The sequence below is a fragment of the Urocitellus parryii genome, chromosome 3 (assembly GCF_045843805.1).
Source record: "Urocitellus parryii isolate mUroPar1 chromosome 3, mUroPar1.hap1, whole genome shotgun sequence".
Classification (NCBI taxonomy): domain Eukaryota; kingdom Metazoa; phylum Chordata; class Mammalia; order Rodentia; family Sciuridae; genus Urocitellus; species Urocitellus parryii.
Window position 1 is genome coordinate 217,848,372 of NC_135533.1, and position 20,370 is coordinate 217,868,741.

Genomic DNA, 20,370 nt, shown 5'->3' on the forward strand with positions numbered 1-20,370 from the left:
TGCCTGTAACTCCCAAAGAGCTGAGAGGGCAGACAGGCACCGCTGGACCCTGCTCCTAACTCCGTCTTTTATACTTTTTAAAAAATAGTATCAAACTAGATTTTTTTTTTCTCCCCTGAGAAGGGGTCCCTGTGTTGCCTAGGCTGGCCTTGAACTCCTGGGTTCAAGTAATCCTCCTGCCTTAGACTCAGAGTAGCTAGGAGGACACCAGCAGGCCACTGTGCCTTTTTTCTGCAGGCTGGCAGGTGGGGGGAGAGGAAGAAGCCACTTGACAATAGGGGTGAGGACAAATCGGTGCCTCCCTCCCTCCTGCCTTCACCACAGGGTAGGGTAGGCACGGTGTCGGGGAGCAACTTCTCTGCTCTGGGGACCAGAGCTAAAGGAGGCTGCAGTTGACATTCCTGCTCATTGTCCCTCTCTGGGTCTCTTTCCTCAACTGTAAGATGGAAATCCTCCTCCTTGCTCTTTCTCAGGGCGGTAATAAGGATTAGATTAAACGCCAGTCTTCCCTGCGAACTCCCTGGCCCTTCTGCGTGAGGTTGTTGGCCGTGAATGGCTCCAGGCTTTCTATCCCCTTTCCCGAAGGCTCTCTGTGGATGGCGGTACATCGGGGGAAACCGAGTCACCGCTGCTTGGGGCAGGGGCGGGGCTTAGGCCCTGGAGGGGCAGCCCACCGCAGCAGCGCGGCTCCTGCGAGTGGGGCTGCCACTGGCCTCCTGCTCGGGGCGGAGATACGACCTGGCGGTTTAAGGAAGAGGGTTTCTTTCCCAGGTCCGCAGAGCAAAGTTCCTGGGTTCCACCCTCACCCTGGACCCACGTGGCCCCTCCCTAGGTCCCTTCCCACCTACTTGGCTGGTTTCAGGCTGCAAGTCCTGGGGCTGTTACTTCCCCTCTGGGGGCCTCCTGGGTTTCCCCTTGAAGCCAAATTATTATTACAAAAGCCAATTCAACCCGTTTGGGTGTTGAAAGGCGCTTTTAATATGTTGTGCGAAAAAGCAATAATGTGTGTGTTGGGGGGAGGCGAGGCTTTGAAGTCAGAGCAGACCGGGTAAATTCAGGCAGGCCCGCGGTGGTTTCCTGGCTGTAAGGTAGGGGTGGTCATAATAACAATAATAACCAGAAATAAGGCTAATGACAACGGGATTGCACGTTAGCATGGAGGCCAACGGACCCTCGCGCAGATCCAGTCACTGGACAAGCGTCCACTGAAGGCGGAGAAAGCGGGTGTCCACATTTTCCCTCCCAGGGGATGCGGAAGGGGAAACTGAGGTTTGGAGTCACCTCCGTCCCGCCGCCGTCCCGCCACCGGTAGCTGATCGCACCCAGCCAGCCCTTCCCGGGCGCCTACTGTATGCAGCTGGAGGCCGGCTGGGCCGGGTCACGCTGTTCTCACCGCTTGTCCCCTCCTCGCCCTCCCCCTCCTCCGCCGGACCTCTCCCACGACCGGGAGGAAGTGGGAGAAATGGACAGGGAAAAAAAGTTGGGCTGAGCCAACGCCTCCCCACTCCCCACCTCCGTCCCCCGCAAGCCACGAAGATCTTTGCGGGAGCTGCCCGCAGGACCCAGGCGTCCCGGGCCGGCTCCCCGTCCCGCCCAGGGGCCCGCAGCTGGGTGGGGGAACTCGGGAAGCCGGGAAAACAACCGCCCTCCCCGCCCCTCGCCAACCCCTTCCCCCGCTACGCCCCTGGCGCAGCGGGTGGAGGCGACTCCTTTATATAATCGCAGGAGGGCAGGTTGGCTGTTTCATTGAGGGACCCGGGAGCCCAGCGCACCCGCGCTGTCATTAGAAAGCCCGCCCCCGAGTCTTTTGCGCCGGCTGGGCAAATTGAGGCCTCGGGAGGGCAGGCGCCTGGCCCCGAGGGTCCCCACCAGCTCCCGCGCCGCCCACCCCCAGCTGCCGGGGCAGCGCGACCCACGCCCGCCTAGGTCCTCGCAGTGCGCACAGCGCTCCCCGCCCCCGCTGCCATCCTGCCACGCCCCAGGCGTCGGGGGCAAAGCCCGAGCCCCCCCCGCACCCCGCCCTGCGCAGAGGCTGGGGGCCTGTTTATCTGGAGGCCCCCACCCCCTGCACCCGGGGGGCCGCTCCCCCCGCGCCCGGGGGAGCTCTGGAGCCAGATAAGCTGGCAAGCTGGCACTGCGCCGCGCAGCGGGGCGGAGAGGTCAAAGGAGGGGGGGGCGCGCCGGGGCGGGCCGGACCCCCCCAACTTGCCAAAACCTAATAACAGCCCGGTCTCCCCGGCGCAGCGGGCGAAGCCCCACGGGAGGGCAGGGACGTGGCAAGAGCCGACCTGCCGAGCCTGTTCTGGCCTCCGAGGCCGGGCTGGGGGGGCGGGCTGGGCGTGGGGGGGCCGGCGGCTGCGGCACCTTTAAGACAAGGGAGGACCCCTCTTGCCCTCGGAGAAACCAGGAAGGGAGTCGCGAGCATCATACGGGGCTTTGGCTGTACTGTACAGTTACTGTAGGGGCAGTGACGCCGCCGCCGCCGGAGCGAGGAGCGACGCGGGCAGCGCGAGCGAGGGCAGCGCGAGTGCCGCGGACCCGGGAGGCCAGCGGCCGAGGGCGCCCAGTCCCGACTCCGGGCCCCGGCCCCGCGCGCCCCGGCCCGGCCCCGGCCCGGCCCCGCGAGGTAAGTCAGCGCCCGGCGAGGCCCGGGACACGGGGTGCAGGGCGGGGACGGGCCGGGGGCGCTGCGCCCACTCTGCGCTCTGGGCCACGGGAGATCCGGGGACGTCCCCTAAGTTTCAGAGGAGGGGGTGCTTGGCAGCAGCCCGGAGGCTGGAGGCGCCCGTGATCCCAAGAGCGGGGAGGGGGCGCCGCCCGGTAGAGGGGATTGGGGGCGAAGTGCATGGGCTTGTGCGCCAGATCCCCCCCCCCAACCGTGCATGGCTTTTCGGGGCTCCGGGACGCGCGGGGAGCGGGGGAGGGGAAGCGGGGCTGCACTGAGGGTGGGGGGAGCCGGCGTGGGGTGATAGGGGGGCGCGTCGCGTGCTAACTTTGCAGCGGTGTACTGGGGGCGCTCTCGCCCCCCGGGGGCCTATTCGGTGCTGCGTGCATACGTTGGAGTTGGCCAGGATGGAGCTCCATGGGGGATGGGGGGGAGGGGGCTGAAAAAACAGGGAGGGGGGCTTTGCAAAGGAGAGGGAAGGGGTGGGGTGGGCGGGCGCGGCCGCTGGGCCCTCTGGGCGTCGTAGTTCCCCAGTTCCTCACTGTCCGCAGGTGGCAAGCGGCGCGCACTGCAAGTCCCAGGGTTCTCCGCGCCGGCGGCCCGCGGCGGCACACGGGGAGGGGCGGTGCGGAGGAGGGGCGGTGAACGGCGGGCCGGAGAACCAATGGGCGCTCACGGTGGCGCGGCGCGGGGCGGGGTCCGGACGGGGCGGGGCGTGCGGGCTGCCTCGCCGGGGGCCGGTGGCGGTCCCAGCTTCCGGCTGCGCGGCCGCGGCCGCCCCCTCCTCGCCCGCCAGCCCCTCCCGCCTGTTGTGTAACTAGTGCCCAGCCCCCTCCCTGCGGCCCCCCGCCGGGCACCGGCCCCTCCCGGAGGGCGCTCCCCGGGGAGGGCGGCGGCCGGCGGCCGTGAGGCGCAGGCGAGCCCGGGGATGCGCGGCCTGGCGCTGGCCGGCCGGGCGCGGGGGAGGCGGGCGGGCGGGCCCAGATCCGGGGTAATTTGCATCGCCCTCCCCCCAGCCCGGGTGGGGATTGGCCGCCGGCGGCGGGGGGTGGCGCGGGGCCAGGCGCACTGCCGCCTCCCGGGCCTCGGGGAGTCAGCCCAGCCGCAGCCGCCGCCGCCGCCGCCGGGGCCGGGCCCCTCGCGCTGCCCGGGAAGGAGGTAGGAGCGCGCGCGGGCCCGGGCCTGGGGGCCGCGGCGGGGTGGAGGCCCTTCCAGCGCCTCGCCTGGTCCTCGCGCCGCGCGCCCCGGCCCGCGGAGGACAGCCCCGGCCCCCGGAGCGCGTGACCCCGTCTCCTCCGGCCGGACCCCCCCTCCCCTTGACGCCAGCACCACGTGCGAGCCCGGCGCCGGGGCAGGAGGGCGAGCGAGTGCGATCGGCCCCCTCCCCCTCCCGGCCCCTTCGCGGCCCCTTCCCGGCCTGGGGTTGCGAGCCTGGCAGGGGGCTCAGCCGAGCTCCGCAGCCGGTGCGCTCCCCAGGGCCGGGCCTCTACGGGGCCTGGGAGGCCCGGCCTGCCCGCGCCGGCCAACAGGCCCAGCAGCCCAGGGCCGCAGCAGGACGCTGCTATCCAAGCAGGCCCAGGCACCCAGTCGGCTCCTATTAATTGCTGGCGGAATGCAGCCACGAGTTGGCGGGGAGGCAAGCAGCTCCCCTCTCCCCCTCGCCAGTCGGCGGAAGTCAGAGGTGTGGATGCCCCTTCCCGCAGAGGGGCCCACCAGGGTCACCCATGGGTGGCGGGTGGCTTGCCCGCCACCCCCTCCTCCTCCCTGCCAGCTGCCTCCCGGAGCCGGCTGGAGAGGGCGTCCGGGATTCCATGTCAGCCCCCCCACCCCCGACAAGGCCAGGGCGTAACCCTGAGTGTGCCGCTCCCACACTGGGGGGGCCTCCCTGCCACCAGCCGGTCACTTCCTATTGGCAGGCCTGGCCTGGGAGAGGTCCCTGGAGCCCAGGCTGGGGCAGGGGCCCAGGTCCGGCCTCCGCCACTGCTGCCTGCCGGTGTAGGGCTCCAGGCAGAGACCATTTCCCCTGAGGGCCACCCCCGAGGGGCCCTGCAGCGCTGGGCCTGGCACCTAAGGCTGGGCTCGGGGCTCTGTTTACCGCCAGCCATCGCTGTGGAGACGAGCCTGGGGGAGGGGGTAGAGCTGCAGCCGGGAAAGCCAAGCCTCACCAAGGAAAGAGGAGCCAACGGGGACACTGAAATTTTAATTCGTGGGTCACTTGGGGGGTATTTATTATTCAGTTCTGATTGGCTGTGTGGTGGCCAGTCAGCACCCTGGCCGGGGCTGGGAGCCACGCAACTCTTGGCAGAGGGAGGAAGAGCCGATGTTGGGGTGCTGTTGGCCCTGGCTCCTTGGGGAGACTTGAGGCTGGTGGAGGCAGGTGGCCCAGGCCCAGCAGGGAGGGGTCCTTAGGCTTTGGCCCATCCTGGTTGGTTTTGGTCTGTTCTGTTCTTTGAGGCCATCTGATGTGTAGCTGGATTGACCTGGTCGTCGTCCCTGCTGCTATAAGAGGAAACTGAGGTCCAGAGGGGAGGCAGCACCTGAACTGGGGCAGAGGATGTGGAGGCGCACGGAGACCGAGAGCAGCCCAAGGTCACCCAGCCTGTGCTGGGTCTGACCCTTTTGGTTCTGTTTCCCAGCATGGGGCCTTTCCCAAGTGTCTCTAGTCCCTGTGTCACAACCGGCACCTGCTCACCTGTGTCTCCCAGAGTGTGAGAGAGGTTGGAGGTAGAGCCCTCACTACTGTCACCACAGCTTCGCCCAAGGATGACATTGAGGCTCAGAGAGGGCCATTGAGATTCTTGAGGTCACACAGCACAGGCTCCAGTCCTCCTGCCTGCCAGTCTGCTATGGTAGACACTTTTAAGTGTGCCATGTGCACAGGGGACCCCTCCCTACCCCTGCTTATCTGTAGCACTCCAATCCCACACTTTGGCCTGTGAGGCGGACAGGGCTCTGGATTTTGAGGTTTGTACTAGAGGCAACCCAAGTCTCTGCTCTAGAGCCAGAACTCCTGGCCAGGCCTGTAAGGCAGACTGGCTGTGCAGGGGGTGGTCTGGGAATGGAATGCTGGCCCACTTGTTCTGTGACCTTGGACAGGCCCCCAGGCCCATGGTTGTCCTGTGACAGCAGCATTGTCTTAGGGTTCCAAGTGGCGTCTGCAGGTCCCTCTGACCTCCCCTTACCCCTTGTGGAGGAAGCAGCTGGGTCTGCTTAGGGCACTTAGGGATCTGCTGGGTATTGGGAGTGGGCTTTGGCCACCAGAGACGCCCTCAGTACCCCCTGACAGTTACCTTGGGCCACGCGCACCTGATAGACCAGAACTGCCTTCCGGTGGCCCTGGAGAGCAGGCTGTGCGGGATGGTCCTGACCCCACCCAGACTGGCCCCTTGCTCTGCGCCTGCCTTAGCGTCCCCATCAGTGGGACAGGGAGAGCATCTTCACCCCGGGTGTCGTTCTATGCAGGAGCAAGTGTTGAGCAACTGCTGCGCTGTGTCAGGGCCTTGGGGAGCCCCCCCCTCCGTGCTGGACTGGAGGGGTTAGACCTGGCACCCTGAGTTGGCGGGTGTCAGCTGTCCTCCAGCCCTGTCCCCAGGCCCCGGGTGACCTCTCCATTCTCTGTGCCATTGCAGGATCTCTGAGGGGCCTGAGAAGAGGCCAGCCTGAGTCTTTGGCCTCAGGGTGTGTGGGGGGTTCATGCCATGGTGGTACCTGGGGCTGTGTTGGAGGAAGGGGAATAAGGAGACCTGGGAGGACTAGTTAGGCAGGACTAGTCAGTTAGATGGCCTGTGTTCAAATTCCAGCTTTGCTGTGTGACCCTGGGCAAGTCCCTTTCCCTCTCTGTGCCTGTTTTCTACTTGTAAAATGGGGCAGTAACTGTGGACCCTCCCTCCTGGGGTGGTGAGGGTCGACCTGTACAGGACTCTGTGGAGAGGCCCACAAGACCCGAATTCAGAGCCCTGTGGCACAGGAGGCGCCCTGCAGAGAATCTGGCACTCATGAGGCCTGTGGACAAAGGCCCAGCCCTTCCATCTGTCCCCCCAGCGGGCTGTGGACAGCCATGGCCACTCGTTGGAAGCGTCCCACCCACGCCTTTCTGGTTTGACTGGAAAACAAGGTCCAGTACCACCTCCTATCAGGATGTCTGGCAGGAGGGCTCTGTCCGGATCCTGCAGGCAGGCCACTGGGCGCCAGGGTCCCTTCACCCTGGGCTTCCAGGCTGGGTGGGGTGCTGCAGCTGGCCCAGGTGTCGGGGGGTGTGCCTTCAGGAGAGGTGGATCGGTGGAGAAGAGCAGGTCCTTCCAGGTCACTCTGCCACTCTTGGGCATCTTGGGTAGCAGGTGCAGGCAGCCTCGGGCAGGACGAGGTGGACAGAGCTGGGATGCTAGGAGTCGGGTCCTGCTCGCCCCTGGCGACGGGAAGCTCATTCCCTCTCACCTCCATTGTGGACGGCCAGTTTCCTGACGCTGTCTCGGAACCAGACTCTGGACTCGGCTTCTGGCCTGTGACTCCACTGAGTGGAACAGGGTGGGCTGCAGCCCCACCCAGGACTGAGGGGTCACCTGGGGTCCCCAGGGCCTCCTTGTCTCCATCCCTACCCACACCCACACACTTCCCACCAGGCAGCTGCTTTCCTTCCTCTGGCCCTTTAAGGCCTGGGCAGGAAGCCCCTCCCCATTTAGGGCAATAAATGGACATGTAAAATGGCCGAGGGCCTGCCCCGGCCTGGCCTGGGGGAGGCCTGCCTGCCTGTGAGGGCAGGAGGACAGGTGGGCAGGGGGCCGGCTGGCGGCCGTCCGGCTGTTGGTGCCCCTTGATCAGGACCCTGCATTCCTGTCCCGTGAAGCCCGGGCCAGGCGGGAATTGGCACCAGGTCTGGGCGGGGTAACCCTCTGGACCAACCTTGCCACACAGGCTTCCTGACTGGGAGGGCAGGGGCTGCTGGGCGGGGCCTGGCAGCCACACCTGCCTGCCAACTTGCTGTGTGACCTTGGGCTGCTGCCCACCCTCTCTGGGTCTGGTTGTGCCCTCTGGTTTCCCAGCTAGGCTCTCCCACTCTCTTCCTCGGCCAGCAGCAGGGGGTTGTGGGGTCTGACGGCCTGGCTGGCCTGCCCTCTGGGCCCCGAGTGGTATGCACCGAGTCCTCAGGCAGACCTTGCCCATGGACGTGTATGTCCTCGCGCTCCCTGGCTGTAAAGGGGCCCTTGGTACTGCCGTCGCCCCCTCCCCAGGAGACTGAGGCTCTGAGAGAGCTGCCTCTGGTTCAAGGTCAAGTGGTTGCAGGGGGTCGACCTGAACCTGCTGGCCCTCCCCTGGACTGTCCTCTTCCCTCCCTGGGTGGGCAGGGGCCGCCCCCCCCCCTGAGCTTCACTGCCCCGGAAGTGCCCTCCAGGAAGGCAGCTGATGGCAATCACCTGCTCAGCCCCTGCCGCCCCCTGGCCCCTTCCTGAGCAGCCTCCGGGGAGGGCGCCCCCACCCAGCCTGCCGCGTGACCTTGGGGGGGCCAGCCCCTTCCTGTTCCCTGGTGATCTGGGGTCCTTCCTAGGTGACCCCACTGCCCCTGTCCTCGGCAGGGCCCATCACCCCAGCTTCTTGGGGTTGGGGACGGAAGGAGGTGGAGGGTGCAGGGAGGGCTCCCTGGCAGCCTGGATCCCTGCCTCGGCGCCAGAAGCCAGGGCTGACCCAGGTTGGAGGGGTGGGCGGGGCCGGGTGCTGTGGCCCTACTGTGTGCCCCTGGAGGAGGCCAGGCTGGGGAGCCAGGTGGGGCTCCAGCCCTGGAGGGGCCTGCCGCCCCCACGCCCGCCCGCCCAGTCAGCAGCCCCGGAAACCCCACAGGGACCTGGGGGAGGAGCTGCTGTGACTGGTGGCCCCGAGGGTGGGTCTGGGCCAGTGTGGGGTGGGCTTCCTGGGGAGAAGGCATGGCACCTGCTCTGTCGGGTGACAGCTGGGTCACCTACGTGGAGGGGAACCCTAGACCCCCAGGGAGGAGTGGCGGGTGCAGAGGGTGGGAGGCGCACAGGTGCTCCCTGTTCCTGGGACCCCAGGGGCTCGGGCCGGGCCCTCAGTTTCCTCCCGCTTCAAAGCAGGGTCTTGGGCCTTGTTCTCAGGGGGAGGCCCCCAGAGGCCCAGGTGGCAGCCGGGGTGTGGCGGCAGGTGGCTGGTGTTCCTGGAGTGGGCGTGGGTCGGGTGTCTGCTCAGCCGGTGTGGACTCCAGGCCGGGCGCCTGGGGCTCTGGGCTGGGGCCAGCCTTGCCGGGTGCCCTTGGCTAGGACTCTGGTCTTCTCTGGGTCTGGGTTTCCTCCTCTGTCAAGTGAGGGCCCGGGCACCCGGGGTGCTTTCCTGTGTGGTGTCTGCCCAGGCCTGGCCTGGGGTGAGATGGTCTCTGGTGACATCTGGGAGGGAGAGGGCAGAGGCACGGACCCTCTGGCCCAGCTAGGCCCCGTGGTGGCCTGGAGTCCGGGCATCTTAGCACTTAAAATAGGGCTGTGGCAGCCCCTGGCCCTCAGAGCCCGGCGCCTGGTGGGACGCCAAGGTGGTTTTGCCGGAGGGGGTGGGGCAGCCACCGCGAGGGCTGAGTCACTTGGACCATTTCAGGTCCCAGCCTCGAGGCCCCTGGAGACACCTCTAAGCCATTCCCGAGGGGACCCCAGGTCACCTGAGGGGACAGCGGACCAGGGTGGCCATCTTGGGGCGTTGGTAGCCTGGGTCAGAGGTCCCGTCCCTCCCGTGTCGGGCGGGGAGGGCTCGGACTGTCTGATCCAGAGCCCCATCTGCCCACACGCTGCCCGAGGCCCGGGCCAGACGGCAGATGGTGGCAGGGGGTGGAAGCCACCGGAGGGGGCTCCTGGGAGGCTTCCCGCCACGCCGCGGGTAGGGTCGCCCCAGCCCCCCCCCCCCCCCCCCCCCCCCCCCCCCCCCGCTCCCAGCAGCCATCGAGCCTCCCCCCAGGCCAGGGACGGGGAGTGAGCAGCTGGTGCCGCGGGAAAGGGTGGGCGGGCGGCCGAGGGGCAGCGAGTCCCAGGAAGCGAGCAGCCGCACAAAGGCCTCTTGTGGCCCCGGCTGGACCCTGCGCCAAGGGCCACCCTGGGGGGAGAGCGGCCGTGGCTTTGGGTTTTGCTGGGCCAGCTCTGGGCCTCGCTTGCTGGCCTCACCAGGCTCACAGGGGTCAGGGCTGGGCGGGCCACAGGGCTGGGAGGTAGGGTGGGGGTCTTGGCCCTGTCCTCGGGTGACATCCAGGGGTTCTGGCCTGGGAGCCGCTGGGCCCAGAGGACCTGGAGGAATGTGGGCTGTGCTGGGTGGCGTGGGGCAGCCGGGCTCCCTGGAGAGGGTGGAGGGTGGGGACAGGAGCCAGAGGGTTGCACAAGTGCCGGAGTGGGCGGGTGAGTCACGGCCCAGGGGAAGGCGGAAGGAGGAGGGGTGGGGAAGAGGGGGCGGGACGGACCGTCTCCCCAGGGCCAGCCCCTCCAGAGACCTCTGCCCATTTGACAGATGGGGACAGTGAGGCCCAGGGTATGCCAGAGTCCTCCGCTGGGCTGGACGGCACATCTGACAGAAGACCTGCCAGAGCCAGCTGTGGGACTGGAGGTGGACAGAGCCCCCGGCCCCCTGCCACTCCTTAGGGGATGGCCTGGGCGGTGCCTGGTTTTCCCTATTACTCACTGCCAGGGCTGAGCCCGTCCTGGGGGCTCACGAGGCAGGAAGACGTTCCAGCAGGCCCCGGCCCTGCTGCAACAGGGCCCGTCCATGGTGCCCTTGACCCTGTCCGGGGCACAGCCTGGGTGCCAAGTTTTGGCCTCACTCTTGCAGGTCTCGGGGCAGCAGAGAGGCCGTGTTCCTGGGTCTGAGTCCAGATGCGGCCTGCCCTCCCTGGGGTTCCCCAGCTGCCTTCTCACTCCCCCGGGGCAGGGGTGTGCAGTGGGTGGCTCCTGGGCTCCGACTCTTGGGAACCCAGCTCGTGCGTGTGTGCCGAGACCTCCGTGCCCCTCAGGCAGGCCTCCTGTCCTCCAGGCTGGGCACAGGTCTGGCCAGCACGGTGTCACGTCCTGAGACAGCTCAGGACCCCTGAGTGCCTTCACGTCTGGCCAGGGAGACCAGGTGGGGTGAGGCCAGGTGCTACCGCCGCGGTCCCAGGCCCCGCTCATGAGCCCCTCCTTCCCTCTGCAGGTCTCACGCGGAAGATGGCCGGCGGCGTGGACGGCCCCATCGGGATCCCGTTCCCCGACCATAGCAGTGACATCCTGAGCGGGCTGAATGAGCAGCGCACGCAGGGCCTGCTGTGCGACGTGGTCATCCTGGTGGAGGGCCGCGAGTTCCCCACGCACCGCTCCGTGCTGGCCGCCTGCAGCCAGTACTTCAAGAAGCTGTTCACGTCGGGCGCCGTGGTGGACCAGCAGAACGTGTACGAGATCGACTTCGTCAGCGCCGAGGCGCTCACGGCGCTCATGGACTTCGCCTACACGGCCACGCTCACGGTCAGCACGGCCAACGTGGGCGACATCCTCAGCGCCGCCCGCCTGCTGGAGATTCCGGCCGTGAGCCACGTGTGCGCCGACCTCCTGGACCGGCAGATCCTGGCGGCCGATGCGGGCGCCGACGCGGGGCAGCTGGAGCTGGTGGACCAGGTGGGCCAGCGCAACCTGCTGCGGGCCAAGGAGTACCTCGAGTTCTTCCAGAGCAACCCCATGAACAGCCTGCCCCCCGCCGCCGCCGCCGCCGCCTTCCCCTGGCCGGCCTTCGGGGCCTCCGAGGATGACCTGGATGCCACCAAGGAGGCCGTGGCCGCCGCCGTGGCCGCCGTGGCCGCCGGCGACTGCAACGGCCTGGACTTCTACGGACCAGGTCCCCCGGCCGAGCGACCCCCGGCAGGAGACGGGGACGAGGGCGACAGCAACCCGGGCCTGTGGCCAGAGCGGGATGAGGACGCCCCCACCGGGGGTCTCTTTCCTCCACCAGCGGCGCCCCCGGCCACCACGCAGAACGGCCACTACAGCCGGGGTGGGGACGAGGAGGCGGCCTCGCTGTCGGAGGCCGCCCCTGAGCCGGGCGACTCTCCCGGCTTCCTGTCGGGCGCAGCCGAGGGCGAGGACGGGGACGCGCCTGACGTGGACGGGCTGGCGGCCAGCACTCTGCTGCAGCAGATGATGTCCTCGGTGGGCCGGACCGGGGACAGCGACGAGGAGTCGCGGGCGGACGACAAGGGCGTCATGGACTACTACCTGAAGTACTTCAGCAGCGCCCACGAGGGGGACGTCTACCCCGCCTGGTCACAGAAGGGGGAGAAGAAGATCCGTGCCAAGGCCTTCCAGAAGTGCCCCATCTGCGAGAAGGTCATCCAGGGCGCCGGCAAGCTGCCGCGGCACATCCGCACCCACACGGGCGAGAAGCCCTACGAGTGCAGCATCTGCAAGGTCCGCTTCACCAGGTGAGCCGCCCGCCCCGCCCCGCCCCGCCCGGCCCCCGGGAGGCGCAGCCTGCCCCCTCTTTGCACATCCCCCACCTCAGTTGTTCCCGCTTCATCTGGGGGCAGCCCAGGCACCAGACAGACGACCGGGTCAGACAGATAGGCATGGTGGCTACTCCTGTCTGCCCAGCGGCCTAGGGAGGCTGAGGCAGGAGGATCCCCAGTCTGAGGCCGGTTTGAGCACTTAGCAAGGCTCTGCCTCAAAGCCAAGTGAAAGGGCCTGGGTGCGGCCCGCAGCAGCACAGCCCAGGCACGGACCTGACCGGCTCTTCTGTTTGGGGTGGCCCTTCTCTGTGGAAGGAGGGCTCCCTGACTCTGCCTTGGGAGGATGGGATGCTCTTGGGGAATGAGCTGTCTGTCGAGCGGGTAACCATCTCATTTGGCCCACATTTGTCAGGCACTTTCTGTATGCAGCCCTGATCAGGCCCAAGGGCGCACAGCGTGGAGCAGGCACAGTCCCTGTGGGGCAGCCAGGGCAGCGGGCGGACTGAGACATGAGCACCGAGACTCATGGCACAGGGAGGAGCCCTGGAAATGGTGGTCAGGCAGAGACAGCCAGTGCAAAGGGCCTGCGGCTGACTTGACCTGGACAGAGCCAGGGACTCAGTCCCCGGGGTGCACTCAAGGCCAGGCTGGGGGCAGGTTGCTGGGGGCAGTCTTGGAGTTCAGAGGTGGCCGGCAGGGCTGTGTGGAACCAAGGCAGGCCAGACCAGTGGGGGCGGGTAGGGCTGGCAGGCAGGGGCCCGGCCAGGCAGGGTGACTCAGCGTCACCCCCTGCCCCCCACCCGCCATGGGGTTCCCCCTGCCACGCCTACCAAGGCAAAGAAAGAGGCCATTGTCCCAGCTTCCCAGCCCCACCCCACTGGGACAGGAACCCAGGCTGACCCCTCCCCAGCACCCTTGGCCCCCTCCCCAGCAGGCCAGGAGAGGCGGGTGGGGCCCAGGCTGCAGTGCCAGGTGGGGGCAAAGGGCACCGCCGAGGCAGCACAGCTCCCGCTCGGTGAGCCGTCCTCCGTCTGGGACCCTTCCTCCCCCAGGCAGGGGTCCTGAGGTGGCTGTGAGCTCTGTCCAGGGGTTTCTGAGCTCCACAGAGGCCAAGGGCCTGCCTCCCACTCAGGGTGGTCATCGCACCGGGCCCGGGGCTCTGGAGGCCAGGCTGTCTCAGTCTGTCCTGCCTCCCCTGGGGCCCATCCCAGCCGAGTGTGGGGAAACTGAGGCACCGCACGGTCCCCGTGAGGCCCCTTCCCCCACGCACAGCCGGCTTCCGCTTTGTCCCCCTCCCCAGGGCCCGGGTCCTCCCACCCAGGCCTGGGAGCCCAGGGGCCCCTCTGAGTCAGAGCAGAGTGTTGAGTAAGCAGGGCCTGTGGCAGCCGGGCTATAATTACCCAGGCCGGGGCTCGGGGTGATGAAACTGGGCTGCCTCCACCCCCACCCTGCCTCTGCTCGGCCCCTGGCCCGCTGTGCAACCCTGGGCACGTCACTTCCCCTCTCTGAGCCTCCCAGCCTAAGCTGGGCTCTGTGTAGTGCTGTGCCCCCCGGGCCTCAAGCCTGCGCCAGGGCTGGGCAGGGCACCTGAGAGACTGCAGCGGGGGGTTTGTGGACGGAGGGAGCGGCCTGATGCCTGAGGACTGGCAACACAGGTGGGCTGAGTCCTGCTGGCTCCAGGGGCTGCAGAAATGGCGAGGGACAGGAGTGTGGTGTAGGGAGTGGTCCTGACCCCTGGGGCAGCCGAGAGCCACAGGTGGTCGGAGCGAGCAGAGGCCCAGGTCTGCAGGCAGTGCCAGGGGAAGGTCTTGGACCTTGGGGGCTGGGAGAGGCAGAGGGGCAGGCAGGGGACATCCACAGGAGGCCTTGAGGGAGGAGTAGGAGTCCCGACTGCCCAGCCCCATGTGCTGGCCCTCTAGGGGGGAGCAGGGGGAGGTCTCTGGGCCATTGTCACCTCAGGTCTATGTGGGGACCAGCTTTGTGCTGAGATGGGTCCTCGTTGCTCACTGGGGCATGTGGCACAGGGAGAGGCCCTGGGGTCACACTTGGTCCCCACTGTCCCTGCTCACATCCCCATGTGGAGTGCGGGATGGTGATGGAGAGGGAGCCTGGCTGGCGAGGTGTCCCTGGCAGTGAGGACTGGGCATGCAGAGGCCCCGGCAGGGCTGTGGAGTGACAGCCAGGGTGCCCAGGTGCTGAGGGTTGGGTAGAGTCGGCAGGGCCTGGCTGTCTAGGTGGGCCTCAGTTATGCAGGGGGCCAGCCGCCCTGTGTGTCCAGGACTGAGGGATTTCTCGGGATGCAGGACTTTTGAGTATTTAGATCAGAACTTTGGGTCCCCTGTCTGTCACCAGTGCCCAGGGGTGGCAACGGGAGGGCAGGGCCACCCCGCTGCTCACTGTGCTGTTTTCGGCTCCTGTGGGGTGAATGCAGCCGCCAATCGCTGCCCCCCCCCCACTAGGGCCTCCTTGCCCCCGCTGGCCGGGCGGGGGGCCTGTCCCCACTTGGGTGTGGGCATCTCAGGGAGCTGGTCATTCCGCGGGTGTGGCCCGGCCTTCCCAGCGGGGGGCCGTGGTGCGGGGGCGCGCGGGTGGGTGGAGCGGCCGCTGACCTGCCTCCCGCGCCCGCCCGCCCGCCCGCAGGCAGGACAAGCTCAAGGTGCACATGCGGAAGCACACGGGGGAGAAGCCGTACCTGTGCCAGCAGTGCGGCGCCGCCTTCGCGCACAACTACGACCTCAAGAACCACATGCGCGTGCACACGGGGCTGCGGCCCTACCAGTGCGACAGCTGCTGCAAGACCTTCGTGCGCTCCGACCACCTGCACAGGCACCTCAAGAAGGACGGCTGCAACGGCGTCCCCTCGCGCCGAGGCCGCAAGCCCCGCGTGCGGGGCGGCCCCGAGCCCCCGGCCCCCGGGCCTGCCGCGCCCCCCGGCGCCCCCGCTGCGCCCGGCTCCCCCGACGCCCGGCGCAACGGCCAGGAGAAGCACTTTAAGGACCAGGACGAGGACGAGGACGAGGCCAGCCCCGACAGCTCGGGCCGGTTGAATGTAGCGGGCGCTGGCGGTGGAGACGACAGCGGAGGCGGCCCCGGGGCCACCGCCGACGGTAACTTCACAGCTGGACTCGCCTAAAACCAAAAAAGAGAACCAACCGCGACCCCCACGCAGACCCCTCCCGACACGTGGGCCGCCCGCCGCCAGCTTCGCCTCCCTCCGCCCCCACCCGCGGCCGCGGGTCGCCCACCTGGCCCACGGCGGGGGCGGCCGGCTCTGGGCGGGCGGGCGGCGAGCGGGGCCGGGCCAGCTGTCCTCTGCCCCCCGCGGGGTTCTAGCGTCTTTCAGACGAGACCTTAAATGATTTCTGTCTGCTCTGAGCGGACGTTAAATGGCCCGTCCCCTCCCCACCCTCCTTCCTCAGGGCACTTACCAAGGGGGGGTCTCCCCCTCGCTGTCCCCAGCGCCCCCGCCTCCCACCCGCCTGTGGCCTCGCAGCTGCGCACGTCCTGGCCTCGAGACTCGCATCTATTTATTTCCAGGCCTGGGGCGGGGGGCCTGGGGCTCCCGGCCTCTGCCACCTTCCTTTAGGCTCAGAGCCGGTGGCCCTGGGACCGCCCCTCGGACGCCCCAGGCCCCCAGAACCCCATGTTTGGAGATTCAAAACTTGTCTCGACCCTGCCCCCCCCTCCCAAGTTTTTAAAGCACTTTTTAGATTTTTCTTTTCCTCCTTAAAAAACAAAATTTATATATAGATATATATAGACATATATATATATATAATAGACTTTCCACAGAGGAGCGGGCAGCGGCGGCGCTGAGAGCCGGCAGCCAGGGCCTCCTGAGGCGGGCACCGGGAGCAAGGGCAGGGCAGGGTTCCAGTGTCACAAAAGCAATAAAAACCCAAGATTTTACAAAATGGAGAGGAAGAAAGAAAGGAAAAGGCCACCAACCACATTTAGAAGTCTTGGCACTTTGTAACGGAACGGGTACTTTATCTTAACTCTTAATTTAAAAACATGTTTACAAGTTGCAACCAACTTCTATGAAAAGTTGAAAAGAAAAAAAGAGAGAGAGAGAGAGAGAGAGAGATTCCTAAAACTCAATTTATTTTTGTACAAAATAATAAAATAAAAAACCCACCGGAAACGTAGAATCCACGTCTGTTCCCCAAGGCTGAGGGGGTGGTCAGGAAGCCATCGGAAGGGACCAGAGACCCCCAGGTGTCTGCCCGCTACGGGGGTCCACGCTGAGGGCAGACCGAGGGCCTGGGTCCTGCGGCTCTGCCTGCCTCCTGCTCTGCCCACTTCCGGTCTTGGTTGGGAGATGTCTCTGCAGCCATATGGTGGCCATCTCTGTCCTGGGCACCCACCTCCCTTACTCCCTAGCTCAGGGACGGCCCGAGAGAGGGCTGGCCTTCCAACCAGCCAGACTAACCATCCCCCAGCCCCATGTCCCTCCCGCCCCCCAGGACCTGCCCTCCAACAGGGCTGCCCTGCTGTGGGGGTCCCTGCTCCGGGGCTTTAGCCTCCCCCCACACCCCCTTTTTACTCAAAGGCACTGACTGTAACGAGGGATAGCACTTGCCTCTCCCCAACCTTGGGCTCCCAAAGGCCCGGTGCAGACCGAGCCGCAGGCCACGGACAGGGCCGGGGCTGGGGAGGGGACGATGCCAGGTGCCCTCCGACTCCCTCCGGCCCACGCAGTCTAGCGGGGCCTGTACATAGACGCTCCGCAGACCCGAGGCTCCTCCTGTCGATGCCTGGTTGGGGCGGAGGGGCGTCCCTGCATCCCCACCCCTCTTGGTGGCCTGGCACCCTGTCTGTGACAACTGTCTCATCCTTTTGTCTTTAAAGGGAAGCTTGTAAGAAGGCGGAATGTTTCATATTGTCTCCACCAGATACTTTTTGTTCCCCCCCCACCCTCCAGCCCATCAGCCCCCCAAATGTCTCAGGATCCCCCCTCTGGGCCAGCAGAAGGGGCAGGCCCGGGGTGGGTGGTGCTGGCCTGTTTGCACCCTGATGTCACAGGGCGAGCTGCTCCAGAGAGGACTGTCAGGTCAGGCAGGGCACTCGCACCGGCCGTCGTCCCCAGAGAGGCCCCGGGGCGAGTGCCCTCCCACCCCCAGGCCCCTCGCAATAAGACCCACTCAAATCACTGATGTCATCCTGGCCAACAGAGGCCACCAGATTTGGGGGACAGAGCCCTCGGGACTCTGGCAGGACCAGGCTGCCCGCCAGCCACTCACCCGGAGCCCCTCGGGCATTGCACTGAGCCCCGCCCAGCTCCCCCGCTTCGCTGCCCCGCGCCCTCTGCCTTAACGCCACCCGGCCCGGCCTCGGCGTCTGCATGGGCCCAGAGCCGGACCCCCGCCCCCGACTGCGCAATCACATACTGTATATAGACGTGGATCGATTTTATTTTTATTCTTTAAATTAAGGTTGTGATAAAGTGTTGCCAAAGATACTGCTGAGTTTTCGAGTTTCAGGAAGCGGCGAGGCTGAGGAGGGCGCTGTCTGGGACTCCAGAGGCCCACCTTCGGTGGTTGGGGTTTGCTTTTTGTTTTCTTTTTTCTTTTTTTTTTTTTTTTGTTTGTTTTTTGTTTGTTTTTTTTTTTTAACTGCCTGGTACAAAAGAAAAAAAAAAAGAAAAAGTGAAATGTTCTTTCCATCATCCTGGCGAGGCCATGTGGGTGCCCGTGTGTGTGAGTGGGGCCAGCCCCAGGCTGGGGCCCTGGAGAGGCCCCGTCCAGTCGCTGCTCCTCCTCGCTCGCTCGCTCGCCCTCCCACCCCGCCTTCCGAGATTAGGGGGAAAAGGCAAAAAAATGAAATAAAAACCCCATAACCCAGTGAATGTAAGGCTCGGGAGGGCCAGCCTGCGTGTCCCCCTGCTTCCCCTCACCATGGGACAGGAGGGTCCCCGGCCTCTTCCCCTTAGGTGGCCAGGGACACGGGGCACTGCTTGGACCCCTGAGTGGTGGTGGGCGCAGGAGCCTGTGGCCGTGCTGCGGCCCAGGTCCAAGTCAGGTCCAGGATGGGGCAGTGTGGGCCACCGGGACTGTAGGAGGTGGGACAGACCGAAAGGAAAAACAGAAAAAGAAAAAAAAAAGAAAAATGTAAAAACCAAAAAAAAAAAAAAAAAAAAGAAAGCAAAAATCCTATTTTTTGAGAAAGAAAGATATTTATATTTGCAGTTTTATTTTAAAAAGTTATTTAAGCTGAGGAAGCAGCTCCCCAGAGGTGGGGGTGGCTGGCACAGGACGGGTCAGGTGGGGCCCGGCCCCGGGGCCGGATCTCAGTTGAGACGAGCTCACACTAACCCTAGATCTACGTGGGGCGGCGGGTGGGCGGGCGGGCAGGGCTGCCCAGGCCCCCGGCCCAGACACGAGGTGCCTTGGACACGGGGCCAGGCCTGTGAGTGGGGCAGGGCGGTGCCCGCTGGGTACAGAGCACAGCAGACATTCCATAGACTGTATTTGAGAGTCTTTATAAGTGTGGGAGATTTAAAAAAAAAAAATTGATAAAAATGCACTTTTTGGGGGTGGGGGGAAAGCTTTAAAGTAAGAAAAAAAAAACAAAAAGGCAAAAGATGATGAAAAACCAGAAAAAAATCATTTTTCTTGTACATAAAACAACCACTAAACGCAGCCTGTTATGACCGCTCGGCGTCTTGCCTGATCTTGGTGTCCTCTGTGTTTTGTGGGGGAGTCAACAGGGTGGCGGGGGGCCTGGGACGCCGACTCTGGCTCCAGCCAGACTCTTCTTGCCCAGCTTGGGCAGTTGGTCCCTCAGGGGCAGGATGGGTGGTGGGTGCCCAGGCAGGACCTGGGCCAGGACAGGTGACACCAGGGCCCAAGGGACAGCGGCAAGCGTGTGGGCAGGTGAGGAGAACTGGCTGGGGGTCAGGGTGGAGTCTGCACAGCCCTGACCTTGGCCATCTGCAGCGCCCAGGCTTTGGGAGGGTCTGGCTTGGGTGGTCTTGGTACCCACTCGAGGCCCAGGAAGTGCCACCCCATGCCGGGCCCCAGCCAAGTTCCCACCTCCCGTGAGAAGATGGGTCTGCGCCCCACAAGCTGGGGAGGAAGTCCTGGGCTGCTGTCCGCACCCTCTGGGCTGGGGGTCACCAAACAGCAGGACCCCAGGGAGAACCCCTCCTCCTGCTTCCTGCCCTCCCACCGTCAGGATGGGGCAGGATGGCTGGTGGGATCTGCCCAGGCCAACCCAGCTGGTCAGACCCTGGCTCCCTGTCAGTGGGAGTCGGCCAGGCCCAGCTCTGGCCTGGACAGGCCAGCAGGCTGCTCATGTTGACCCTGTGGCCGCCCTCCCGGCACTCGCCCATCTGCAGTCGGCTGCTGAGCCAGGCTGGTCCATGCTGAACCTGCTGCACACAGGCCCAGGCCCCACCACGGGACACGGACAGGAGGGAGCGCTGGGCTTCGGCCTGTGACTTTCAAGGCCTGCTCCACGCGGCAGCCTGCGGCTCACCCTGAGGCCTGTGGTCTCTGGTACAAGTTGTGTGGCCATGGCTCTCCAGTTCAGAATGTCCCGCCACCCTAAGAGGAAGCCTGTCCCCATGAGCACCCCCCATCCCTCCCCAGTCCAGCACCTGTGGGTCCACGTCCATCTTGGACTCTGTCCTGTCATTGGGTCACACATGGTGGCCTGTGCATCTGGCCCCAACTGAGCAGAGTCCTCAGGTCCATCCACACTGCAGCCGTCAGCTTGCTCCTGCTCTGGCCGAGGACACTCCTGTGTGTACACATGGGCTGCCTGGGCATCCACCTGTGGAACTCACTTCCACGTTCGCCGGCTGTGAACACACGTGTGCACGTCCATGGGATGTGCTCAGACCTTTGGCCTGTCCTCTTCAGGGCCCCTGCCCCCCTCCCATGGTGGCTGCTGTGGGCGCGGTCCTCACCCTGGCCAGCACTGGCTGCTGCCCGTGTCCCAGCTCTGCCCTGGTGACCACGGCACCTGGCGGGCCCGCTGCCTTCTCCACCCCGGGAAGCCTGGGCAGGCACCCCTCACCCAGCCTCCTGGCCCAGGGGACAAGCATCTGGGTGTCCCCAGGCCCCCAACACAGACAGAAAGGGCAGACAGCACAGACCTCGGTGGCTTCACCTTGACCGTTTTATTTGCATTTTTAAAAAACAATTAAATTAGAATACAAATATTAGAAAACAGCGGCCTTGCTGTGGCAGCGCGGGCGGCCGGCCGGCGGGAGTTCATACAGCAGTCCTGACGCCCAGCCGCGGTCCCACCCTGCCTC

At 65.8% G+C, this 20,370-nt stretch overlaps 1 protein-coding gene across 5 annotated transcripts; it reads left to right on the plus strand.

Annotated features, from left to right (window-relative positions):
* Positions 1-1,909: 1,909 nt before the first annotated feature.
* On the plus strand, positions 1,910-18,756 carry Zbtb7a (zinc finger and BTB domain containing 7A). Of its 5 annotated transcripts, none has more exons than XM_026404336.2 (3): positions 1,910-1,926; positions 10,826-12,083; positions 14,748-18,756. In XM_026404336.2, exons 2-3 carry the CDS (start codon positions 10,840-10,842, stop codon positions 15,238-15,240), a joined length of 1,737 nt encoding a protein of 578 aa, XP_026260121.2. In that variant the 5' UTR covers positions 1,910-1,926; positions 10,826-10,839; the 3' UTR covers positions 15,241-18,756. The 5 variants fall into 5 exon arrangements, with proteins under 5 accessions (XP_026260121.2, XP_026260122.2, XP_026260118.2 ...); XM_026404337.2 differs by lacking the exon at positions 1,910-1,926 and adding an exon at positions 2,594-2,626; XM_026404333.2 differs by lacking the exon at positions 1,910-1,926 and adding an exon at positions 3,716-3,823.
* The last annotated feature ends 1,614 nt before the right edge of the window (positions 18,757-20,370 follow it).